Genomic DNA, 24901 nt, shown 5'->3' on the forward strand with positions numbered 1-24901 from the left:
TGATCCCTGTCCAGTGACCCTTGGGTTAGGGAGGGGGTGAATCAGCCCAGGTTCCTGCTCCTGATCCCTGTCCAGTGACCCCTGGGTTAGGGAGTGGGTGAATCAGCCCGGGTTCCTGCTCCTGATCCCTGTCCAGTGACCCCTGGGTTAGGGAGGGGTTGAATCAGCCCGGGTTCCTGCTCCTGATCCCTGTCCAGTGACCCCTGGGTTAGGGAGGGGTTGGATCAGCCCGGGTTCCTGCTCCTGATCCCTGTCCAGTGACCCCCTGGGTCAGGGAGGGGGTGAATCAGCCCGGGTTCCTGCTCCTGATCCCTGTCCAGTGACCCCTGGGTTAGGGAGGGGTTGGAACAGCCTGGGTTCCTGCTCCTGATCCCGGTCCAGCGACCCGTGCTGGAAAGTGTGTCTGCATCTGAGTGCATGATCGGGACCGGAGAACCCCACCTCCACTATCCATGGAACTCTACCCTCCCGTTGGGAAAGGAAGTGGTGACTTTCTTGCTCTTTTTTTTCAGGCGGTGATATTTCCCGAGGAAGCTGGATTTCCCATAGGAGGGCCGGATGACCTAGTCTATTACATTTTACAGATTCACTACGATAACCCTCATGTGCGCACAGGTAACATGGGGGGGAAGGGTTAGGGAATTTTAAATTCTTGGCTTTGCTGGTCGGGAGACGATGTAGGCCAACGAGCACCGAAGTGGGGTGATGGGTGAACAGGAGTTGGTGCCAGTTCGGAGATCATAGAATCCCATCGAATATTCAGCAATGAAGGAGGCCGTTCGGCCCAATTAGACCGTGTCAGTGTTCATGCTTTACACGAGCCTCCTCCCACCATACTTCATTTCACCTTATCAGCACAGCCTTCTATTCTTTCCCATGCAAGCGCAGGAGATGCAACACCGACAACACAGGTTAGCAAAGCCATAAAAAAAAGCAAACCAAGCACTAGGGTTTATTTCTGGAGGGATAGAATTGAAAAGTAGGGAAGTTATGCTAAACCTGCATTGAACCATGGTTAGACCACACTTAGTGTACTGCGTACAATTGTGGTCGCCGTATACAGGAAACTCTTTTTAATCCGGCACCGACGGGACCAGCGTGGTGCCGGTTTATCACAAAGTCCGGATTACCGAGAGCTATAGTAAAAGGTACGAGAGCTGAGAGCTCCGTATACAGCAACAAACCCAGGCTTCCCTGTTGCTTAGCAACAGGTGCAGGAACAATGGCCACAAGATCCAAGCGTCCCTGTTGCTTAGCAACAGGTGCAGGAACAATGGCCACAAGATCCAAGCGTCCCTGTTGCTTAGCAACAGGTGCAGGAACAATGGCCACAAGATCCAAGCGGCCCTGTTGCTTAGCAACAGGTGCAGGAACAATGGCCACAAGATCCAAGCGTCCCTGTTGCTTAGCAACAGGTGCAGGAACAATGGCCACAAGATCCAAGCGGCCCTGTTGCTTAGCAACCGGTGCAGGAACAATGGCCACAAGATCCAAGCGTCCCTGTTGCTTAGCAACAGCTGCAGCCACACCCGATTGCACAGCCACAGATCGAGGAACGGCCAGTAATATGAAGTAAATCTTACCTGAACCTGCTCCTGAATTTTGCCGGTTAACCGAGATTGCCGGTTATTTAGGTGACGGTAAATCGAGAGTTTCCTGTAAAAAGGATGTGGAGGCACTGGAGAGGGTGCAGAGAAGATTTACACGGATGATACCAGAAATGCGAGGGTATACCTATCAGGAAAGGATGAACAGGCTGGGTCTCTTTTCGCTTGAAAAAAGAAGGCTGAGGGGTGACCTAATAGAGGTCTATAAAATTATGAAAGGTTTTGGTGGAGTGGATACAGAGAGAGTGTTTCCACTTGGCTGGGGTGGAGATCGCCTTTACAGAAGGTAAGTACTGTAGAAAATATAGGGACAGAGTGATGTCCTGGAAGAATTTCGATCGCCTAGATGGGTCGGAGAGGAATTTCCCAGATTTTTTCTCCCAAATTGGCCATTGGGTTTTTTATCTGGTTTTTCGCCTCTCCCGGGAGATCACATGGGTTCGGGTGGATGGAGAGTGAGAGAAGATTTGAGGTTAGGATCAGATCAGCCATGATCTTATTGAATGGCGGAGCAGGCTCGAGGGGCCGATTGGCCTACTCCTGCTCCTATTTCTTATGTTCTTATGGGGAAGAGCATAACGAGAGGCCATCAATATAAGATCGTCACCAAGAAATCCAATAGGGAATTCAGGAGAAACTTCTTTACCCAGCGAGTGGTGAGAATGTGGAACTCGCCACCACAGGGAGTGGGTGAAGCGAACAGTATCGATGCATTTAAGGGGAGGCTGGGCAAACATGTGAGGGAGAAGGGAATAGAGGGTTATGCTGATAGATTTAGACGAGGAAAGACGGGAGGAGGCTCGAGTGGAGCATAAATGGTCTGATTGGACTGAATGGCCTGTTTCTGTGCCGTACATCCTATGTAATCCGATGTAAAACGCACTTACCATATACACGTGATGTTTTTCTCCTAAATTTGGCAGCTTCTCCAGTTTACAACTGTAAAATGTGGAGTATCCGGGTAAGGTGAACTGTAAGACAAGCAGAAAGAGTCCGAGTCAAATTGCCATGAGACTGAAGTGTGGCGGTTTCGAGCCACCCCCTCCACTCCAGGGACTCAAATCCCATAACCTCACACATACACTGCCGGGATGCCCAGTACTGAGGGAGCGCCACACTTTCAGAGGGGCAGTACGGAGGGAGCGCCACACTGTCAGAGGGGCAGTGCTGAGGGAGCGCTGCACTGTCAGAGGGGCAGTACTGAGGGAGTGCTGCACTGTCAGAGGGGCAGAACTGAGGGAGCGCCACACTGTCAGGGGGGCAGTACTGAGGGAGCACTACGCTGTCGGAGGGGCAGTACTGAGGGAGCGCTGCACTGTCGGAGGGGCAGTACTGAGGGAGCGCTGCACTGTCGGAGGGGCAGTACTGAGGGAGCGCTGCACTGTCAGAGGGGCAGTACTGAGGGAGCACTACGCTGTCGGAGGGGCAGTACTGAGGGAGCGCTGCACTGTCGGAGGGGCGGTACTGAGGGAGCGCTGCACTGTCGGAGGGGCGGTACTGAGGGAGCGCTGCACTGTCGGAGGGGCGGTACTGAGGGAGCGCTGCACTGTCGGAGGGGCAGTACTGAGGGAGCGCTGCACTGTCGGAGCGGCAGTGCTGAGGGAGCTCTGCACTGTCGGAGGGGCAGTACTGAGGAAGCACGGTACTGTCGGAGGGGCAGTACTGAGGGAGCGCTGCACTGTCAGAGGGGCAGTGCTGAGGGAGCGCTGCACTGTCGGAGGGAAAGTACTGAGGGGGCTCTGCACTGTCGGAGGGACAGTACTGAGGGAGCGCTGCACTGTCGGAGGGGCAGTACCGAGGGAGCGCTGCACTGTCGGAGGTTCAGTACTAAGGAAGCACGGTACTGTCGGAGTGGCAGTTCTGAGGGAGTGCTGCACTGTCGGAGGGGCGGTACTGAGGGAGCGCCGCACTGTCCTCGGCCTCTTGCATTGCTCCAATGAAGCTCAACGTAAGCTCGAGGAACAGCACCTCATCTTTCGCTTAGGCACTTTAAAGCCTTCTGAACTCAACATTGAGTTCAACAATTTCAGATCCTCAGCCCCCATTTTTTCAGATGGTACCTGTTGCTGATGATTCTGCCATTCCCAATGACACCTGCCCTGGACCCATCGTTTGTTATTTGCCCCATTGCCATCTCCTTTCGCCTCACACCATCATCCCTTTTGTCATTTAATCTTTCCTGCCTTCCGCCCTATCACAGACCTTCCCTTTTGTCCTTCCCTCCCCCCGCCCTCTCCCTGCCTCTGCGCTTGCTTACAATCTGTTACATCTCTAACTTTTTCCAGTTCTGACGAAAGGCTATCGACCCGAAACGTTTCTCTCTCCACAGATGCTGCCTGCCCCGCTGCCTGTTTCCAGCATTTTCTGTTTTCATTTCAGATTTCCAGCATCCGCAGTATTTTGCTTTTCTGTCCCTTTCCCCCTCATGTACTTATCCAGCTTCCCCTTAAAGGCATCTGTGTTATTCGCCCCTGTGGTAGTGAGTTCCACGTTCTCACCACTCGCTGGGTAAAGAAGTTTCTCCTGAATTCCCCACTGGATTTATTAGTCACAGATCACAGAAATCACAGAAACCTCACAGTGCAGATAGAGGCCATTTCGGCCCATCGAGCCTGCACCGACACATATCCCACCCGATCCCCGTAACCCCTACACCAACACATATCCCACTCTATCCCCGTAACCCCACGTATTTAATCCCCCTAACACTAAGGGCTGGATTTTGCTACAGGGGCGGGTTGGAGGTGGGAAACCCACATTCAGGCTTGTTGTCCTGCCTCCATGGAGATGTGGCCAACCCATTGGATTTTCCTCTGATTGACCTTGTTGAGCCCGCCCTGTGGGCTCAGCAGGCCAATTAAGGGCCACCCGGCAACAGGTGACGTCAGAGATTGACATTTCATCTGTCAAAAGCTTTTGGCAGATGAAATATCAGTGTTTAACAGCTGTTTGAAGCTGTCAAGCACTGAAAAACTGCTAATTCAGCCTCAGTCCTTTCTCAGGATAACTTTAAAATCATTTTGCTGCAGAAACAAAGAAGCTGATTTTTTTTTTTAAATCGGAGCTTCTGTGGTTCTTGCAGCCGACTCCCGACACCGGAATGCAGGACTCCTGTAAAGGTAAGTAAAAGTAAGGTAAACTTATTTAAACACTTGCAAAACACTTACCTTTGCACTCCTGCACCCCTCACTCACCTGAACACTGGGCATCTCGACCCCTCCAAGACCTCAGACCCACGTCCCGCCTCGAAAACTTTTCGTGGTTTGGAGCTGTCGGGAAGCTCACAAACCTGCAATAAAAATCGCGAATAGGCAAAAAACTACCTGTTAACTGGCAGTTTAATTGCCTTTAATCCCTTCCCGCCTCTGGGAGTCAGGTTCCAGCACTTGTCGGCAACCCGACCCCTATGAAATTGACATGGAGGCGGGTTGGAGGCGGGATGGGGTCGGGACCCCCGGATCTCCGATTTTTATCGCCCGCACGCCTCCAACCCGACTCCAGGGGCTTAGGAAAATCCAGCCCTAAGGGTCAATTTTATCATAGCCAATCAACCTAACCCGCACATCTTTGGACTGTGGGAGGAAACCGGAGCACCCGGAGAAAACCCACGCAAACACAGGGAGAATGTGCAAACTCCACACAGACAGTCGCCCGAGGCCGGATTCGAACCCGGGTCCCTGGCGCTGTGAGGCAACAGTGCTAACCACTATGCCACCGTGCTGCCGTGTGACCGTGTTATATTGACGTCCGCTAGTTCTGGTCTCCCTCGCAAGTGGAAACATCTTCTCTACGTCGACCCGATCGAAACTTTCATCATTTTAAAGACCGCCATCAGGTCACCTATCAGCCTTCTCTTTTCTGGAGAAAAGAGCCCCAGTCTGCTCAGTCTTTCCTGATAGTTCTAACCTCTCAGTTCTGGTATCATCCTTGTAAAGGCAGGCGAGTTTTTGGATGAGCTGAAGTTTACAGAGGGTAGAAGATGGGAGGACGGCCAGGAGAGCGTCGGAATAGTCGAGTCTGGAGGTAACAGAGCCACGAATGAGGGTTTCGGCAGCAGGTGGGCTGAGGCAAGGGACGGAGACGGGCGATGTTGCTCATGGTTTAGATACAACTCGTGGTTTACTTCAGCTTGTTCTCCGAGTAACCGCTAAGTTGTCAGCAGGTGTCAGGTTAATGAACTTCAAGGAGTCTGAAATGGTTAATGTGAAGAATTAATTTGGAGCCAACAGGCATATAATTCAGCTGTTAAGGTGTGACGTCTACAACTGTGCAAAATTATCTTATCGTCTACATAAACAAAAACACACATTCCTGTGTGCTAACTCGTACCTAGTCCCGTTCACCCATCCAACCTTGTGTTCGCTGTGGATGGCAGACGCAATATAATGTGGATAAATGCGAGGTTATCCACTTTGGTGGCAAAAACAGGAAGGCAGATTATTATCTGAATGGCAATAGATTGGGAGAAGGGGGAAGTGCAACGAGACCTGGGTGTCCTTGTGCACCAGTCGCTGAAGGTAAGCATGCAGGTGCAGCAGGCGGTTAAGAAGGCAAATGGTATGTTGGCCTTCGTAGTGAGAGGGTTTGAGTACAGGAACAAGGATGTCTTGCTGCAGTTGTACAGGGCCTTGGTGAAACCACATCTTGAGTATTGTGTGCAGTTTTGGTCGCCTTACCTGAGGAACGATGTTCTTGTCATGGAGGGAGTGCAGCGAAGATTCATCAGACTGATACCTGGTGTAGTGTATGTACCTTGAAGAAGGAACTATGTTCTGCAGCCCCTGTATACTGCAGTACCAGTAGTGACCACCCCTTATATAAGCCTGTGTAGCAACTTTGTATAGTAGTTCCAGTTTTGTCTCCATTCAGTAAACACCTGTTATAACCAACTTCTGCAGTCCGTGTCTCAATTACACATGGACGTTACATTGGCGACGAACAGATCCGAACTTACCTACAGTTCTGCACCACCTCACGGGGATCCATCCCTGAAGCGAAGTTATTAGAGGTCGAAGCCAGAAGGAAGAAATCCAAAAAGAGAAAAAAGAACAAACAGAAGAAACGGGCGTCGACCGTGGGCAACCGCCCTCTGATTCATCGAATTTGAAGATTTGCAGGAGAGGCTGTCGAGATCTGGGCTTGGTTATCCAGTGTATGGTGTTCCAGCTAATCGGGCTGGTGGCAGGTAGTACACTGATCCTTCCTGGGCTGTGGTGGGCTAGAGCTCGATCGGGTGGCTTTTCAACGGGGCCGAGCAGCGTTGTCGGGAAGAGGAGAGAGAGAGAGAGGGTGGAGCACACAGGGCGCGGCCGGTGCTATGAAGCCGGGCAGCGTACAGACCCGAGAAGAGGGAGGGAAGTGTCCCATAGGGTCTGCACTGACGATGGGAACAGTAATTAAAAGAAAAGAAAAAGAAATTAGAAGCGCAGAAAGCCGCGAGGAGCTGCAGTTTGCCACGGGGACCGCGGAGAGCAGCGTTGGCAGCAGCGCGGGGGGAAGCGCGCGAAGACCATAGGGCGTCGCCATCAAGGCATAAAAACGCCAGCAACAGTGCTGGCAGCAGCGGAAAAGGCAGAAAGCGCGGAAGGCGCCATCTTAATCCAGCGGGGAAGAAGGCAAAGCACGAGAGGCACCATCTTAGATCTCCAAGATGCCGAAGACTGGCAATATCACTGCCTTCGATAGTGCAATAGAAGACTGGACCACGTATGTGGAAAGGGTCGAAGTATATTGCAAGGCAAATGAAGTAGCCAATGAGAAAAAGGCATCGGTACTACTAAACTTAATGGGCGCAAGAACGTACAGTCTATTGCGGAACCTGATCACTCCAGTCAAACCGATGGAGAAGGGTTTTAACGAAATTGTTGATATCCTACAGGAACATCTAAATCCTACACCGCTGCTGATAGCAGAAAGATTTAAATTCCACAAGAGAAATCAGCATGAAGATGAGAGCAATGCTGATTACCTTACGGAACTACGCAAGCTATCAAAGCACTGCCAGTTCGGAGCAGGACTGGCAGATACCCTACGGGACAAATTTGTCTATGGACTCCTGAGTGAAGGAACCCAGAAGAGGTTACTCTCAGAGAAAGAGCTGACGCTAGATAAGGCTTTCAGCGTGGCAGTATCGTACGAAGCAGCAGCAAGGGGAGCTGCGGAAATACAGCAAAAACCACAGGAATATGGCACCCATGAAATGACACGGGGATTTGAAAAATGTTATCGCTGCGGCAGAACAACCCATGACCAGAAGGACTGCTGGTCCAAGGACAAAATATGCAGGCAATGCGGAAAGATGGGACACATTGCACGAGTTTGCAGGTCCGGGAAGAAGACTAACGACAACAAAAAGACTACTAAGGAAAAGTACAGGAAAGTACAAAAGATGACGGACAGTAGTTCCGAAGACCAGAAGAGCGATAGTGAATCCAGGAACAAGAGACTAAGCTGTCTCAAACTACACAACGTAATCACAAAAGAGGATCACCGAACCATTTGGGTCACCCTCACAATAGCAGGGTCCCAAGTCAAAATGGAATTGGATACAGGATCAGCCCTGACCGTCATGAATCGACGAGACTACGAGCGGCTATTCTCACACATATCCTTGAAAGACACATCCATTGTCTTGAAGACATATACGGGGCAGAAAGTATACCCCAGAGGGAAAATAAGGGTGCCTGTCGAATACAACGGCAAGGAAATACAGAAATTGTATCTGTACATACTGCAAGATGGTGGACCACCGTTTTTGGGACGTGAATGGATCAGAAAGATAAGTTTAGACTGGCACTCCATTCAGGCACTGTCTGTGGCTGGTAAAAAGGATGACGACGTCACACCTGGACGATTGTCAAAAATCTTAGCTAACGCTAAAGAGGTATTTCAACAAGGACTGGGAACTCTTAAAGGCATAACCGCCTCGATAAAAATAGAAGAGAATGCAATTCCCAAGTTTTTCAAAGCAAGACCGGTACCGTATGCAATTCGCCCAGCCGTCGAGGCAGAGCTGGAGAATCTGGAGAATGCAGGCATGTTATCTAAGGTAGACCAGAGCGAGTGGGCGACACCCATCGTTTGTGTCATGAAGAAAACGTTAAACAATAAGCCTGAGGAGCCAAGGAAGGTTCGCATCTGTGGGGACTTCAAGGTGACTGTGAACCCAGTCCTTCACACAGTACAGTATACTCTTCCGAGGATAGAAGATTTTTTTGCCTCACTATCTGGAGGGAAACGTTTTACAAAAATTGACCTAGCGCAAGCATATTTGCAGATGGAGGTTGAAGAATCCTCTAGGAAATATCTCACGATAAACACTCACAAAGGTCTTTACCAGTATAATCGACTGGTATTCGGAGTAGCATCAGCTCCGGCTATATGACAAAGAGCGATGGAACAAGTCCTGCAAGGGATTCCGGGGACTCAGTGTTACTTGGACGACATCCTAGTGACAGGTGAAAATGACAGTGAACACCTTGCCAACCTAGAGCAGGTGCTCACTAGACTAAGAGAACATGGGCTACGAGCCAATCGCCCCAAGTGCGAGTTTTTTAAGAAACAAATATCGTATTGTGGCCACGTGATTGATGAAGAGGGGTTACATAAGTCCCCTGACAAAATTGAAGCGGTTGTTAAGGCTCCAGCGCCTGAAAATGTGTCGCAACTGAGGTCATTCCTCGGATTGGCGAATTACTACCATAAGTTTTTGCCGAATTTGTCCACAATTCTGCACCCACTGAACGCCCTGCTGCAAACTGGAGTAACATAGAAATGGAGCGATGAATGTAAGCAGGCCTTTCAGAAGTGTAAAGGCCTGATCACTTCAAGAGAAGTATTGGCTCACTACAACCCATCACTACCGATAAGACTGGCGCGTGATGCGTCTCCCTACGGCGTTGGAGCGGTACTGTCACATAAATCCCTTGATGGTTCAGAGAGGCCGATAGCTTTTGCGTCACGCTCGTTAACTGCAGCCGAGCGTAACTACGCCCAGATTGACAGAGAGGCCCTCAGCCTGGTGTGGGGGGTGAAGAAGTTCAATCACTACCTGCACGGACAGAAATTTACTCTACTAACTGATCATCAACCTCTTGTCTCCATTTTCAACCCTAAGAAGGGCGTCCCGATAATGACAGCACAACGGCTACAGAGTTGGTCCCTTTTCCTAGGGGCACACCAATATGACATCGAGTACAAAGGAACTAAACAGCATGGGAATGCTGATGGATTGTCGCGCCTACCGTTGCCGACGGTGGAAGAAGCACCTGCAGTGGATCCTGTGGAGATATTCCACTCGATTATAGTCGAATGTCTACCTATTACGAATGCAAACATAGAAAAGGAAACACGAAATGACCCGACACTCTCCAGGGTCTATGATTTAACGGTGAAGGGATGGCCAGCACATGACGAACCACTGTTGCCAGCATTCTCGCAGAGAAGAGAACAGCTGTCAGTGTGCCGAGGAACCTTGATGTGTGGATCCAGAGTAGTAATTCCACCCAAATTGAAGGATAGAGTGCTCAATGAGCTTCATGAGGGTCATCTGGGAGGGGTAAAAATGAAGAACTTAGCCAGAGCGTTTGTGTGGTGGCCAGGAATCGATAGAGAAATCAAAGAGATGACCAAGAGCTGTACAGGATGCCAGAAGGTCCAAAACGCCCCACCACAAGCCCCTCTACATCCATGGGAGTGGCCCTCATCTCCATGGCAAAGGGTACACATTGATTTTGCTTGTCCATTTATGGACTCGATGTTTTTAATTGCAGTGGATGCACAGTCAAAGTGGCCAGAGGAAATAAAAATGTCCTCAACCACCACAGAAAAAACTATCACAGTCTTACGAACCATATTCGCCAGAAATGGGCTGCCTGAACAGATTTGCTCCGACAATGGACCACAGTTTGTGTCTGAAGAATTCCGGAGGTTCTTAAAGAACAATGGTGTTAAGCATTACACATCCGCCCCATATCATCCAGCCACCAATGGATTGGCTGAGAGGTTCGTTCAAACATTCAAGAAGGCTATCAAGGCAATGTGTAATGAAGACATACCCCTACAACACAAGGTGGATAACTTCTTGTTTGCCTACCAGAATGTGACACATGCGGTTACCAACCAAACTCCAGCCATGATGTTCTTCAATCGAAGACTAAGATGCCGCTTGGATTTGGTTAAGCCAAACATCAGAAGAGATGTGGAGAACAGGCAGTTTCAGAATATGAATGAAAGGCCAACCAGGAGTTTCAAGATAGGTCAACCAGTTTTGGCCCGGGACCACCGCACAGAGAAATGGCAGCCAGGAACGATCTGCATACGGCAAGGACCTCTAAAGTATACCGTGGACTTTGGAGAGAGCATTGTAAGACGCCATGCTGACCAGATTCTAGAGTCACTGGAAAACGTCAAATCTACACCACGATCCGATACACCTGGTGATGAACCCGAAGTACCAATTGCATCTACCTCAGAATCGGTGATATTGGAAGCAGACGAACCAAACAACGACGTTGATCCCGAACAACTTTGCCAGAAGAACCTGATACCCCAAAGAGGCGATATCCGGACAGAATCAGGACGCCTCCTCAAAGACTGAATTTATAATTGATTAACTTCAGCTAATGTATATAGCAACTGTAATTGTAAATATGTTATTTAATTATTAATCGAATGTTATGTACTGTTTAGCTAAAAGGGGAGGAATTGTAGTGTATGTACCTTGAAGAAGGAACTATATTCTGCAGCCCCTGTATACTGCAGTACCAGTAGTGACCACCCCTGTATATAAGCCTGTGTAGTAACTTTGTATAGTAGTTCCAGTTTTGTCTCCATTCAGTAAACACCTGTTATAACCAACTTCTGCAGTCCGTGTCTCAATTACACACGGACATTACACCTAGGATGGCAGGAATGATGTATGAGGAGAGATTGGGTCGATTAGGCTTTATGGGCTAAAAATTCAGTTTGGGGCGCCAAGCTCGCCTGGGCGCCGGAATTGCCGCTGCGCGCGGAGCCACTTGCGCCATCGGGATATTCAGTTTCAGCGCCCCAAGTGGAAGCCGGCCGCTAAACAAGGCTTTAGGCGCCCCGCTTGGGGCGCTGAAACTGAATATCGGCGCGCAAAGTGCCGCAGCGCCACCCGCTGCGACACGGCAGGCTGCGGTACTGCAGGCCTTCCTCCCACTGTTAAGGGGGAGGTGCCTGCAACAGCGCGATCCCCGCTCGCGAGTGCCGGCAAATGAGCCCGGCACCAAGGAGAAGTGCCGGGCTCTCGGGAAACAGCTGGCAATGCCGCGGGGGGGGGGGGCGGGTGTAGGAGGCCGGGGACGGAGGTGCGGGCAGGCGGCCGCCGAAAAAGTGGCCGGCCGCACCTCCACCTTAACTCGCCCCACTACCGGCACAGGTAGGCCCCTGTGTACCGGTCGCTGTTTGCGGCCGGCGCGGAGGAGGCGGGCGCGATCAAATATGGCCAGCGGGGCGATAGCGGGGCGCTGCGCACACCGATGACGTCATCGGTGGCGGCGCAGCGCTACAGGCTAACGCCGCCATTAGCGCCCCGCTAAATATCGCGGTGGTTGTGGCCAGAGGCGCTAAAGCCCTCTTTGGGCGCAAACTGGTGGCGCAGGCCACTGAATTTCTCGGCCATATTCACCAGAGTTTAGAAGAATGAGAGGGGATCTCATTGAAACTTATAAAATTCTGACAGGACTGGACAGACTAGCTGCAGGAACGATGTTCCCGATGGCGGGGAGTCCAGAACCAGGGGTCACAGTCTAAGGATAAGTGGTAGGCCATTTAGGACAGAGATGAGGAGGAATTTCTTCACCCAGAGAGTGGTGAACCTGTGGAATTCTCTACCACAGAAGGCAGCAGAGGCCAATTCATTAAATATATTCAAGAAGGAGTTAGATATATTTCTTAAGGCTAAAGGGGATCAAGGGATATGGGGAGCAAGCAGGGACAGGGTACTGAATTTGGATGATCAGCCATGATCTCATTGAATGGGGGAACAGGCTCGAGGGGCCGAATGGCCTACTCCTGCTCCTATCTTCTATGTTTCTATGTTTCTATGACCCTATCATGGACTCTCCCCACCCATGTAATCTGCCACTATAGTGAATGTACACTCTGCCCAATCTTGGTCTCTACCCACCCATTTCAATGGCAGCACTCGACTGTGCCACGTATCTCCATTTTGCTTTGCAGGTGTGACCGACTACTCTGGGATGAGGTTCCACCTGACGACCCAGCTACGGAAGCAAGATCTCGCAATCCTCTGGACCGGCATTACTGTTGACAACATGCATATCATCCCGCCAGGGGCATCATCCTTCAAGACCTACGGATACTGTGATACAGGTCTGATGGCCAAGGTATGTCACTCATGGACGGAAATATCTCTGTCTCAAACGGCGACCTCATTAGGTCGAATTTTACACCACAGAAACAGGCTATTCGACCCAACTGTGCCATAAATTTCAACGATACTATAGAAACATAGAAGATAGGAACAGGAGTAGGCCATTCGGCCCTTCGAGCCTGCCCTGCCATTCAACGAGATCATGGCTGATCATCCAAACCCTAACACCCGGTCCCTACACCAACAGCCATCCCACCCAAGCCCTATCCCCGTAACCCCATAACCCCACGTATTTAATCCCCCCTAACACTAAGGGCCAATTTTTTTTTTATCATGGCCAATCAACCTAACCCGCACATCTTTGGACTGTGGGAGGAAACCGGAGCACCCGGAGGAAACCCACGCAAACACGGGGAGAATGTGCAAACTCCACACAGACAGTCACCCGAGGCCGGATTTGAACCCGGGTCCCTGGCGCTGTGAGGCAACAGTGATAACCACTATGCCACCGTGCTGTGGTCCATGCCGGTGTTTATGCCCCACTCAAGTCTCCTCCCACCCCTACTTCCTCTCGCCCTGTCAGCATATCCTACTATTCCTTTCTCCCTCATGTGCTTATCTAGCTTCTCCTTAAATGTATCTGTGTTATTCGCCTCAACCAGTCCCCGTGGTAGCAAGTTCCACATTCTCACCATTCGCTGGGTAAAGACGTTTCTTCTGAATGCCCTGTTAGATTTATTACTGACTGTGTTATATTGATGGCCCCTAGTTCTGGTCACCCCCACAAGTGGAAACATCTTCTCTATGTCAATCCTATCAAACCCCTATGTCTACACTTTTATAATTTTATAGACCTCCATAATGTCGCCCCTCAACCTACTCCTTTCTAGAGAAAAGAGCCCAAGCCCTTTTAGTCATTCCTGATAGTTACAAGCTCTCAGTTCTGGTACCATCCTTGTAAATCCATTTCTCATCTATATACTTTTTGTAATATGGAGACCAGAACTGTGCACAGTGCTCCAACTGTGGTCTAACCAAGGTCTATGGAGACCAGAACTGTGCACAGTGCTCCAACTGTGGTCTAACCAAGGTCTATGGAGACCAGAACTGTGCACAGTGCTCCAACTGTGGTCTAACCAAGGTCTATGGAGACCAGAACTGTGCACAATGCTCCAAGTGTGGTCTAACCAAGGTATACGGAGACCAGAACTGTGCACAGTGCTCCAACTGTGGTCTAACCAAGGTCTATGGAGACCAGAACTGCGCACAGTGCTCCAACTGTGGTCTAACCAAGGTATATGGAGACCAGAACTGTGCACAGTGCTCCAAGTGTGGTCTAACCAAGGTCTATGGTGACCAGAACTGTGCACAGTGCTCCAACTGTGGTCTAACCAAGGTCTATGGAGACCAGAACTGCGCACAGTGCTCCAACTGTGGTCCAACCAAGGTCTATGGAGACCAGAACTGTGCACAGGGCTCCAACTGTGGTCTAACCAAGGTCTATGGAGACCAGAGCTGCGCACAGTGCTCCAACTGTGGTCTAACCAAGGTCTATGGAGACCAGAACTGTGCACAGTGCTCCAACTGTGGTCTAACCAAGGTCTATGGAGACCAGAGCTGCGCACAGTGCTCCAACTGTGGTCTAACCAAGGTCTATGGAGACCAGAACTGTGCACAGGGCTCCAACTGTGGTCTAACCAAGGTCTATGGAGACCAGAACTGTGCACAGTGCTCCAAGTGTGGTCTAACCAAGGTCTATGGAGACCAGAACTGTGCACAGTGCTCCAACTGTGGTCTAACCAAGGTCTATGGAGACCAGAACTGTACACAGTGCTCCAACTGTGGTCTAACCAAGGTCTATGGAGACCAGAACTGTGCACAGTGCTCCAACTGTGGTCTAACCAAGGTCTATGGAGACCAAAACTGCGCACAGTGCTCCAACTGTGGTCTAACCAAGGTATATTTAGAGCACAACTGTGCACAGTGCCCCAAGTGTGGTCTAACCATGGTATATGGAGACCAGAACTGTGCAGAGTGCTCCAACTGTGGTCTAACCAAGGTTTATGGAGACCAAAACTGTGCACAGTGCACCAAGTGTGGTCTAACCAAGGTATATTTAGAGCAGAACTGTGCACAGTGCTCCAAGTGTGGTCTAACCAAGGTCTATGGAGACCAAAACTGTGCACAGTGCTCCAAGTGTGGTCTAACCAAGGTATATGGAGACCTGAACTGTGCACAGTACTCCAAGTGTGGTCTAACCAAGGTATATGGAGACCAGAACTGTGCACAATGCTCCAAGTGTGGTCTAACCAAGGTATATTTAGAGCAGAACTGTGCACAGTGCTCCAAGTGTGGTCTAACCAAGGTATATGGAGACCAGAACTGTGCACAGTGCTCCAAGTGTGGTCTAACCAAGGTATATGGAGACCAGAACTGTGCACAGTGCTCCAAGTGTGGTCTAACCAAGGTATATTTAGAGCAGAACTGTGCACAGTGCTCCAAGTGTGGTCTAACCAAGGTATATGGAGACCAGAACTGTGCACAATACTCCTAGTGTGGTCTAACCAAGGTATAAGGAGACCTGAACTGTAAGTGGTTTTCTCGGGCACACCGAAAACACACATCTTACTACAAGTTCTGGACGATAGGGATTATATGGACAGGTCAGACTCGGACACCTGTTTGATTTCAACCGTATTGTGTTTAACAGGATTAACAATTCCCTAAGCCAGTCCCACAAGCTTGCCCAACAGTAACAGTACAAAACAGTACAACCCTGGCTTGTCCAACAAGCCATACCATGCTAAATTTACCACGGCCTAAAAAAAGAACCCTCCCGTGAAATAAACTAACACAGGAGCCCAGCACTAAACCCCTCGAAGGTTTGGTTGGGACTTACAGTCACTCCCTCACACAGCCAAGTGGTCTTGTGGATGTGTAGGCGCAGGCAATATGCTCACCCCGATTGCCCGCTGTCTTGCTTGCAGCTTCTTCCTGTCCGCCTCGCTCCCGGTTCCGTACCGCCGACGCGGTATCCAAGTTGCAGTTAGAGTCGAGGTCCGTTGATGAGGGATGAAGAGCAGCGCTCAGCTTCTGACGATGTTCCGTCGAGCCTAGCCCCACTCAGGAGGCTCGCTGTAGATTGATGCCGAGGAGAAGTGAGAGAGAGAGCAGTCCCTGTACGGCTCCTGATATACCCAAATCCCATAGCCTTTTCCTCCCGCCAATACTGATTGATGTATTGACACAAGTGATCTGTCTGGACACCCCTGTGGCCTGGAGTGACTCATGACCTGTGAAATCTTTGTGAAAAATGATATTCCATTTCCCCGCTCCCAGGCCTGGCACCTGGAGAGGCAATGTTAGTGCTGATTACTGGATGTCTGTCGTTTCCTGAGTTGATGGCCCCCATTACCAGGTAATGGGTTTCAATCTCAAACCGAACTTGCTCATCTCCTGGAAGACAATGGCTTGGCCATCTCCTGCCTTCCAGCAGCTTCGGTTGGGACTGTGCTTTATTGATGTGAGGGCATAGTGTCTCTGAGTTACCTCTCGGGGTATTGTTCCCAGTAATCATGTGAGATGGTGATGACGTCAGTCGGCCTGGGTACCCTTCCACACAGCCTGTCAGTGTGAGATGTCCGTTTGCATATGAATGCACCTTAGTCAGGTTAGCCTGGCTTGCAATCCTATTCCCTAAGCCACTCCCACAAGCCTGCCCAACAGTACAGTGCTTTCTTCGGGTTTTGGATACAAAATATGGTTCATAAAAATGGCCAGAAAGCTGGTGCTCCAGAGCTGTGCACAATGCTCCAAGTGTGGTCCAACTAAGGTATATAGAGACCAGAACTGTGCACAGTGCTCCAAGTGTGGTCCAACCAAGGTGTATGGAGACCAGAACTGTGCACAGTGCTCCAAGTGTGGTCCAACCAAGGTGTATGGAGACCAGAACTGTGCACAGTGCTCCAAGTGTGGTCCAACCAAGGTGTATGGAGACCAGAACTGTGCACAGTGCTCCAAGTGTGGTCCAACCAAGGTATATGGAGACCAGAACTGTGCACAGTGCTCCAAGTGTGGTCCAACCAAGGTATATGGAGACCAGAACTGTGCACAATGCTCCAAGTGTGGTCCAACTAAGGTATATAGAGACCAGAACTGTGCACAGTGCTCCAAGTGTGGTCTAACCAAGGTATATGGAGACCAGAACTGTGCACAGTGCTCCAAGTGTGGTCTAACCAAGGTATATGGAGACCAGAACTGTGCACAGTGCTCCAAGTGTGGTCCAACCAAGGTATATGGAGACCAGAACTGTGCACAGTGCTCCAAGTGTGGTCTAACCAAGGTATATGGAGACCAGAACTGTGCACAGTGCTCCAAGTGTGGTCTAACCAAGGTATATGGAGACCAGAACTGTGCACAATGCTCCAAGTGTGGTCCAACCAAGGTATATGGAGACCAGAACTGTGCACAGTGCTCCAAGTGTGGTCCAACCAAGGTATATGGAGACCAGAACTGTGCACAGGGCTCCAAGTGTGGTCTAACCAAGGTATATGGAGACCAGAACTGTGCACAATGCTCCAAGTGTGGTCTAACCAAGGTATATAGAAACATAGAAACATAGAAGATAGGAACAGGAGTAGGCCATTCGGCCCTTCGAGCCTGCTCCGCCATTCAATGAGATCATGGCTGATCATCCAAATTCAGTACCCTGTCCCTGCCTTTTCCCCATATCCCTTGATCCCTTTAGCCTTAAGAAATATATCCAACTCTTTCTTGAATATATTTAATGAACTGGCCTCCACCGCCCTCTGTGGCAGAGAATTCCACAGGTTCACCACTCTCTGGGTGAAGAAATTCCTCCTCATTTCAGTCCTAAATGGCTTACCCCTTATCCTTAGACTGTGACCCCTGGTTCTGGACTCCCCGGCCATCGGGAACATCCTTCCTGCATCTAGTCTGTCCAGGCCTGACAGAATTTTATAGGTTTCGATGAGATCCCCACTCAATCTTCTAAACTCCAGTGAGTATAAGCCCAATCGACACAATCTCTCCTCATACGTCATTCCTGCCATCCCAGGTATCAGCCTGGTGAATCTTCGCTGCACTCCCTCCATGGCAAGAACGTCCTTCCTCAGGTAAGGCGACCAAAGCTGCACACAATACTCAAGGTGTGGTCTCACCAAGGCCCTGTACAACTGTCGCAAGACATCCTTGTTCCTGTACTCAAACCCTCTTGCTACGAAAGCCAACATACCATTTGCCTTCTTAACCGCCTGCTGCACTTGCATGCTTACCTTCAGCGACTGGTGCACAAGAACACTCAGGTCTCTTTGCACTTCCCCTTCTCCCAATCTATTGCCATTCAAATAATAATCTGCCTTCCTGCTTTTGCCACCAAAGTGGATAACCTCACATTTATCCACATTATAGTGCATTTGCCATGTTTCTGCCCAATCACCCAACCTGTCCAAATCGTACTGGAGTTTCACGACACCCTCCTCACAGCTTACCCTCCCACCCAGCTTTGTGTCATCTGCAAATTTGGAGATATTACATCCAATTCCCTCGTCCAGATCATTAATATATATTGTGAACAGCTGGGGTCCAAGGACCGATCCTTGCGGTACCCCACTAGTCACTGCCTACCACTCGGAAAATGACCCGTTTATTCCAACCATTTGCTTTCTGTCCGCCAACCAGTTCTCTATCCAAGTCAATACCTTGCCCCCAATCCCATGCGCCATAATTTTGCACGCTAATCTCTTATGTGGGACCTTATCGAAAGCCTTCTGAAAGTCCAAATACACCACATCCACTGGTTCTCGCTTATCTATTTACCAGACCAGAACTTTGCACAGTGCTCCAAGTGTAGTCTAACCAAGGTATATGGAGACCAGATCAGTGCACAGTGCTCCAAGTGTGGTGTACCAAGGCAGATGGAGACAAGAAATCTGCACAGGGCTCCAAGTGTGGTCTAACGAAGGTATATGGAGACCAGAACTGTACACAGTGCTCCAAGTGTGGTCTAACCAAGGTATATGGAGAGCAGAACTGTGAACAGTGCTCCAAGTGTGTTCTAACCAAGGTATATGGAGACCAGAACTGTGCACAGTGCTCCAAGTGTGGTCTAACCAAGGTATATGGAGACCAGAACTGTGCACAGTGCTCCAAGTGTGGTCTAATCAAGGTATATGGAGACCAGAACTGTGCACAGTGCTCCAGGTGTGTTCTAACCAGGGTATATGGAGACCAGAACTGTGCACAATGCTCCAAGTGTGGTCTATCCAAGGTTTATGGAGACCAGAACTGTGCACAGTGCTCCAAGTGTGGTCTAACCAAGGTATATGTGGGCCTGAATTGTGCACAATGCTCCAAGTGTGGTCTAACCAAGGTATATGGAGACCAGAACAGTGCACAGTGCTCCAAGTGTGGCCTAGCCAAGGTATATGGAGACCAGAACTGAGCACAGTGCTCCAAGTGTGGTCTAACTAAAGTATATGGAGACCAGAACTGTGCACAGTGCTCCAAATATGGTCTAACCAATGTATATGGGGATCTGAATTGTGCACAGTGTTCCAAGTTTGGTCCAACCAAGATACATGGGGACAAGGACTCTGCAAATTGTTACAAGTCTGGTCTAACCAAAGTATATGGAGACCAGAACTGTGCACAGTTCTCCAAGTGTGGTCTAACCAAGGTATATGGAGACCAGAACAGTGCATAATACTCCAACTGTGGTCTGACCAAGGTGTATGGAGACCTGAACTGTGCACAGTGCTCCAAGTGTGGTCTAACCAAGGTATATGGAGACCAGAACAGTGCATAGTACTCCAACTGTGGTCTGACCAAGGTGTATGGAGACCAGAACTGTGCACCGTGATCCAAGAGTGGTCTAACCAAGGTGCATGGAAACCAGAGCTGTGCACATTGCTCCGTGTAGACTAACCAGGGTATATGGAGACTACAACAATGCACTGTGCTCCAAGTGTGCTCTGTCCGAGGTATATGGAGATCAGAACTGTGCCCAGAGATCCATGTTTTGTCTAACCAATGTATATGGAGACCAGATCTGTGCACAGTACTCCAAGTGTGGTCTAACCAAGGTATATGGAGACCAGAACAGTGCACAGTGCTCCAAGTGTGGTCTAACCAGGGTATATGGAGACCAGAACTGTACACAGTGCTCCAAATGTGGTCTAACCAAGGTATATGGAGGCCAGAACAGTGCACCGTGCTCCAAGTGTGGTATAACCAAGGTATATGGAGACCAGAACTGTGAACAGTGCTCCAAATGTGGTCTAACCAAGGTATATGGAGACCAGAACTGTGCACAGTGCTCCAAGTGTGGTCTAACCAAGGTATATGGAGAACAGAACTGTGCACAGTGCTCCAAGTGTGGTCTAACCAAGGTATATGGAGACCAGAACTGTGCACAATGCTCCAAGTGTGGTCTATCCAAGGTTTATGGAGACCAGAACTGTGCACAGTGCTCCAAGTGTGGTCTAACCAAGGTATATGTGGGCCTGAATTGTGCACAATGCTCCAAGTGTTGTCTAACCAAGGTATATGGAGACCAGAACAGTGCACAGTGCTCCAAGTGTGGCCTGACCAGGGTATATGGAGACCAGAACTGAGCACAGTGCTCCAAGTGTGGTCTAACCAAGGTATATGGAGACCAGTACTGCGCACAGTGCTCCAAGTGTGGTCTAACTAAAGTATATGGAGACCAGAACTGTGCACAGTGCTCCAAATATGGTCTAACCAATGTATATGGGGATCTGAATTGTGCACAGTGTTCCAAGTTTGGTCTAACCAAGATACATGGGGACAAAGACTCTGCACATTGCTCCAAGTCTGGTCTAACCAAAGTATATGGAGACCAGTACTGCGCACAGTGCTCCAAGTCTGGTCTAACCAATGTGCATGGAGACCGGAGCTGTGCACAGTGCTCCGTGTAGACTAACCAGGGTATATGGAGACCAGAACTGTGCACAGCACACCAAGTGTAGTCTAACCAAGGTTTATGGAGACCAGATCTGTGCACAGTACTCCAAGTGTGGTCTAACCAAGGTATATGGAGATCAGAACAGTGCACAGTGCTCCAAGTGTGGTCTAACCAGAGTATATGGAGACCAGAACTGTACACAGTGCTCCAAATGTGGTCTAACCAAGGTATATGGAGGCCAGAACTGTGCACAGTGCTCCAAGTGTGGTATAACCAAGGTATATGCAGACCAGAACTGTGCACAGTGCGCCAAATGTGGTCTAACCAAGGTATATGGAGACCAGAACTGTGCACAGTGCTCCAAGTGTAGTCTACCCAAAGTATTTGGAGGTCAGAACTGTGCACAGTGCTCCAAGTGTGTTCTAACCAAGGTATATGGAGACCAGGACTGTGCACAATGCTCCAAGTGTGGTCTAACCAAGGTATATGGAGACCAGAACTGTGCACAGTGCTCCAAGTGTGGCCTAGCCAAGGTATATGGAGACCAGAACTGAGCACAGTGCTCCAAGTGTGGTCTAACTAAAGTATATGGAGACCAGAACTGTGCACAGTGCTCCAAATATGGTCTAACCAATGTATATGGGGATCTGAATTGTGCACAGTGTTCCAAGTTTGGTCTAACCAAGATACATGGGGACAAGGACTCTGCAAATTGTTACAAGTCTGGTCTAACCAAAGTATATGGAGACCAGAACTGTGCACAGTTCTCCAAGTGTGGTCTAACCAAGGTATATGGAGACCAGAACAGTGCATAGTACTCCAACTGTGGTCTGACCAAGGTGTATGGAGACCTGAACTGTGCACAGTGCTCCAAGTGTGGTCTAACCAAGGTATATGGAGACCAGAACAGTGCATAGTACTCCAACTGTGGTCTGACCAAGGTGTATGGAGACCAGAACTGTGCACCGTGATCCAAGAGTGGTCTAACCAAGGTGCATGGAAACCAGAGCTGTGCACATTGCTCCGTGTAGACTAACCAGGGTATATGGAGACTACAACAATGCACTGTGCTCCAAGTGTGCTCTGTCCGAGGTATATGGAGATCAGAACTGTGCCCAGAGATCCATGTTTTGTCTAACCAATGTATATGGAGACCAGATCTGTGCACAGTACTCCAAGTGTGGTCTAACCAAGGTATATGGAGACCAGAACAGTGCACAGTGCTCCAAGTGTGGTCTAACCAGGGTATATGGAGACCAGAACTGTACACAGTGCTCCAAATGTGGTCTAACCAAGGTATATGGAGGCCAGAACAGTGCACCGTGCTCCAAGTGTGGTATAACCAAGGTATATGGAGACCAGAACTGTGAACAGTGCTCCAAATGTGGTCTAACCAAGGTATATGGAGACCAGAACTGTGCACAGTGCTCCAAGTGTGGTCTAACCAAGGTATATGGAGAACAGAACTGTGCACAGTGCTCCAAGTGTGGTCTAACCAAGGTATATGGAGACCAGAACTGTGCACAATGCTCCAAGTGTGGTCTATCCAAGGTTTATGGAGACCAGAACTGTGCACAGTGCTCCAAGTGTGGTCTAACCAAGGTATATGTGGGCCTGAATTGTGCACAATGCTCCAAGTGTTGTCTAACCAAGGTATATGGAGACCAGAACAGTGCACAGTGCTCCAAGTGTGGCCTGACCAGGGTATATGGAGACCAGAACTGAGCACAGTGCTCCAAGTGTGGTCTAACCAAGGTATATGGAGACCAGTACTGCGCACAGTGCTCCAAGTGTGGTCTAACTAAAGTATATGGAGACCAGAACTGTGCACAGTGCTCCAAATATGGTCTAACCAATGTATATGGGGATCTGAATTGTGCACAGTGTTCCAAGTTTGGTCTAACCAAGATACATGGGGACAAAGACTCTGCACATTGCTCCAAGTCTGGTCTAACCAAAGTATATGGAGACCAGTACTGCGCACAGTGCTCCAAGTCTGGTCTAACCAATGTGCATGGAGACCGGAGCTGTGCACAGTGCTCCGTGTAGACTAACCAGGGTATGTGGAGACCAGAACTGTGCACAGCGCACCAAGTGTAGTCTAACCAAGGTTTATGGAGACCAGATCTGTGCACAGTACTCCAAGTGTGGTCTAACCAAGGTATATGGAGATCAGAACAGTGCACAGTGCTCCAAGTGTGGTCTAACCAGAGTATATGGAGACCAGAACTGTACACAGTGCTCCAAATGTGGTCTAACCAAGGTATATGGAGGCCAGAACAGTGCACAGTGCTCCAAGTGTGGTATAACCAAGGTATATGCAGACCAGAACTGTGCACAGTGCGCCAAATGTGGTCTAACCAAGGTATATGGAGACCAGACCTGTGCACAGTGCTCCAAGTGTAGTCTACCCAAAGTATTTGGAGGTCAGAACTGTGCACAGTGCTCCAATTGTGGTCTAACCAAGGTGCATGTGGACTTGCCACATTTTCTACATTACAGCAGTGACTATATTTCAAAAGTACTTCATTGTTTTTCAAGCACTTTGGGACGTTCTGAGGTCGTGAAAGGCGCTATTGAAATGCAATTTCTTCCTTCCTTACATTGGCTGTTGAGGGAGATTATATGGGTGGGAAGAGTCCATGATAGGGGAGAGTGTACATGGACTGTGGGAGGAGATTAAATGGGTGGGGTGAGTCCATGATAGCAGTGAGTGTACATGGGCTGTGGGAGGAGATTAAATGGGTGGGGAGAGTCCAGGATAGGGGAGAGTGTACATGGGCTGTGGGAGGAGATTAAATGGGTGGGTGGAGTCCATGATAGGGGAGAGTGTACATGGGCTGTGGGAGGAGATTAAATGGGTGGGGAGAGTCCATGATAGGGGAGAGTGTACATGGGCTGTGGGAGGAGATTAAATGGGTGGGTGGAGTCCATGATAGTGGAGAGTGTACATGGGCTGTGGGAGGAGATTAAATGGGTGGGGAGAGTCCAGGATAGGGGAGAGTTTACATGGGCTGTGGGAGGAGATTAAATGGGTGGGGAGAGTCCATGATAGGGGAGAGTGTACATGGGCTGTGGGAGGAGATTAAATGGGTGGGCAGAGTCCATGATAGCGGAGAGTGTACATGGGCTGTGGGAGGAGATTAAATGGGTGGGGAGAGTCCAGGATAGGGGAGTGTACATGGGCTGTGGGAGGAGATTAAATGGGTGGGGAGAGTCCATGATAGGGGAGAGTGTACATGGGCTGTGGGAGGAGATTAAATGGGTGGGGAGAGTCCATGATAGTGGAGAGTGTACATTGGCTGTGGGAGGAGATTAAATGGGTGGGGGGAGTCCATGATAGGGGAGAGTGTACATGGGCTGTGGGAGGAGATTAAATGGGTGGGGTGAGTCCATGATAGGGGAGAGTGTACATGGGCTGTGGGAGGAGATTAAATGGGTGGGGGGAGTCCATGATAGCGGAGAGTGTACATGGGCTGTGGGAGGAGATTATATGGGTGGGGGGAGTCCATGATAGGGGAGAGTGTACATGGGCTGTGGGGGGAGATTAAATGGGTGGGGAGAGTCCATGATAGGGGAGAGAGTACATGGGCTGTGGGAGGAGATTAAATGGGTGGGGAGAGTCCATGATAGGGGAGAGTGTACATGGGCTGTGGGAGGAGATTAAATGGGTAGGGAGAGTTCAGGATAGGGGAGAGTGTACATGGGCTGTGGGAGGAGATTAAATGGGTAGGGAGAGTCCAGGATAGGGGAGAGTGTACATGGGCTGTGGGAGGAGAATATATAGGTGGGGAGAGTCCAGGATAGGGGAGAGTGTACATGGGCTGTGGGAGGAGATGATATGGGTGAGAAGAATCCAGGATAGGGGAGAGTGTACATGGAATATGAGAGGAGATTAAATGGGTGGGGAGAGTCCATGGGCTGTGTGCGGAGATTATATAGGTGGGGAGATTCCATGATAGGGGAGAGTTTACATAGGCTGTGGGA

The 24901-nt window shown here is 49.7% G+C and overlaps 1 protein-coding gene across 3 annotated transcripts in view; it reads left to right on the forward strand.

Annotated features, from left to right (window-relative positions):
* The window catches only part of moxd1l (monooxygenase, DBH-like 1, like), a 295828-nt gene that overhangs the window by 136681 nt on the left and 134246 nt on the right, over nucleotides 1-24901 (forward strand). For all 3 annotated transcript variants that reach the window (XM_085976728.1, XM_085976729.1, XM_085976730.1), the window contains exons 6-7: nucleotides 513-615; nucleotides 12816-12982. In XM_085976728.1, coding sequence (XP_085832854.1) covers nucleotides 513-615; nucleotides 12816-12982 — 270 coding nt within the window. The remainder of the gene's footprint in view (nucleotides 1-512; nucleotides 616-12815; nucleotides 12983-24901) is intronic.

The sequence above is a fragment of the Somniosus microcephalus genome, unplaced genomic scaffold (genome assembly GCF_052327205.1).
Source record: "Somniosus microcephalus isolate GS21.2 unplaced genomic scaffold, FLI_Smic_1.0 unresolved_chr3, whole genome shotgun sequence".
Lineage (NCBI taxonomy): Eukaryota > Metazoa > Chordata > Chondrichthyes > Squaliformes > Somniosidae > Somniosus > Somniosus microcephalus.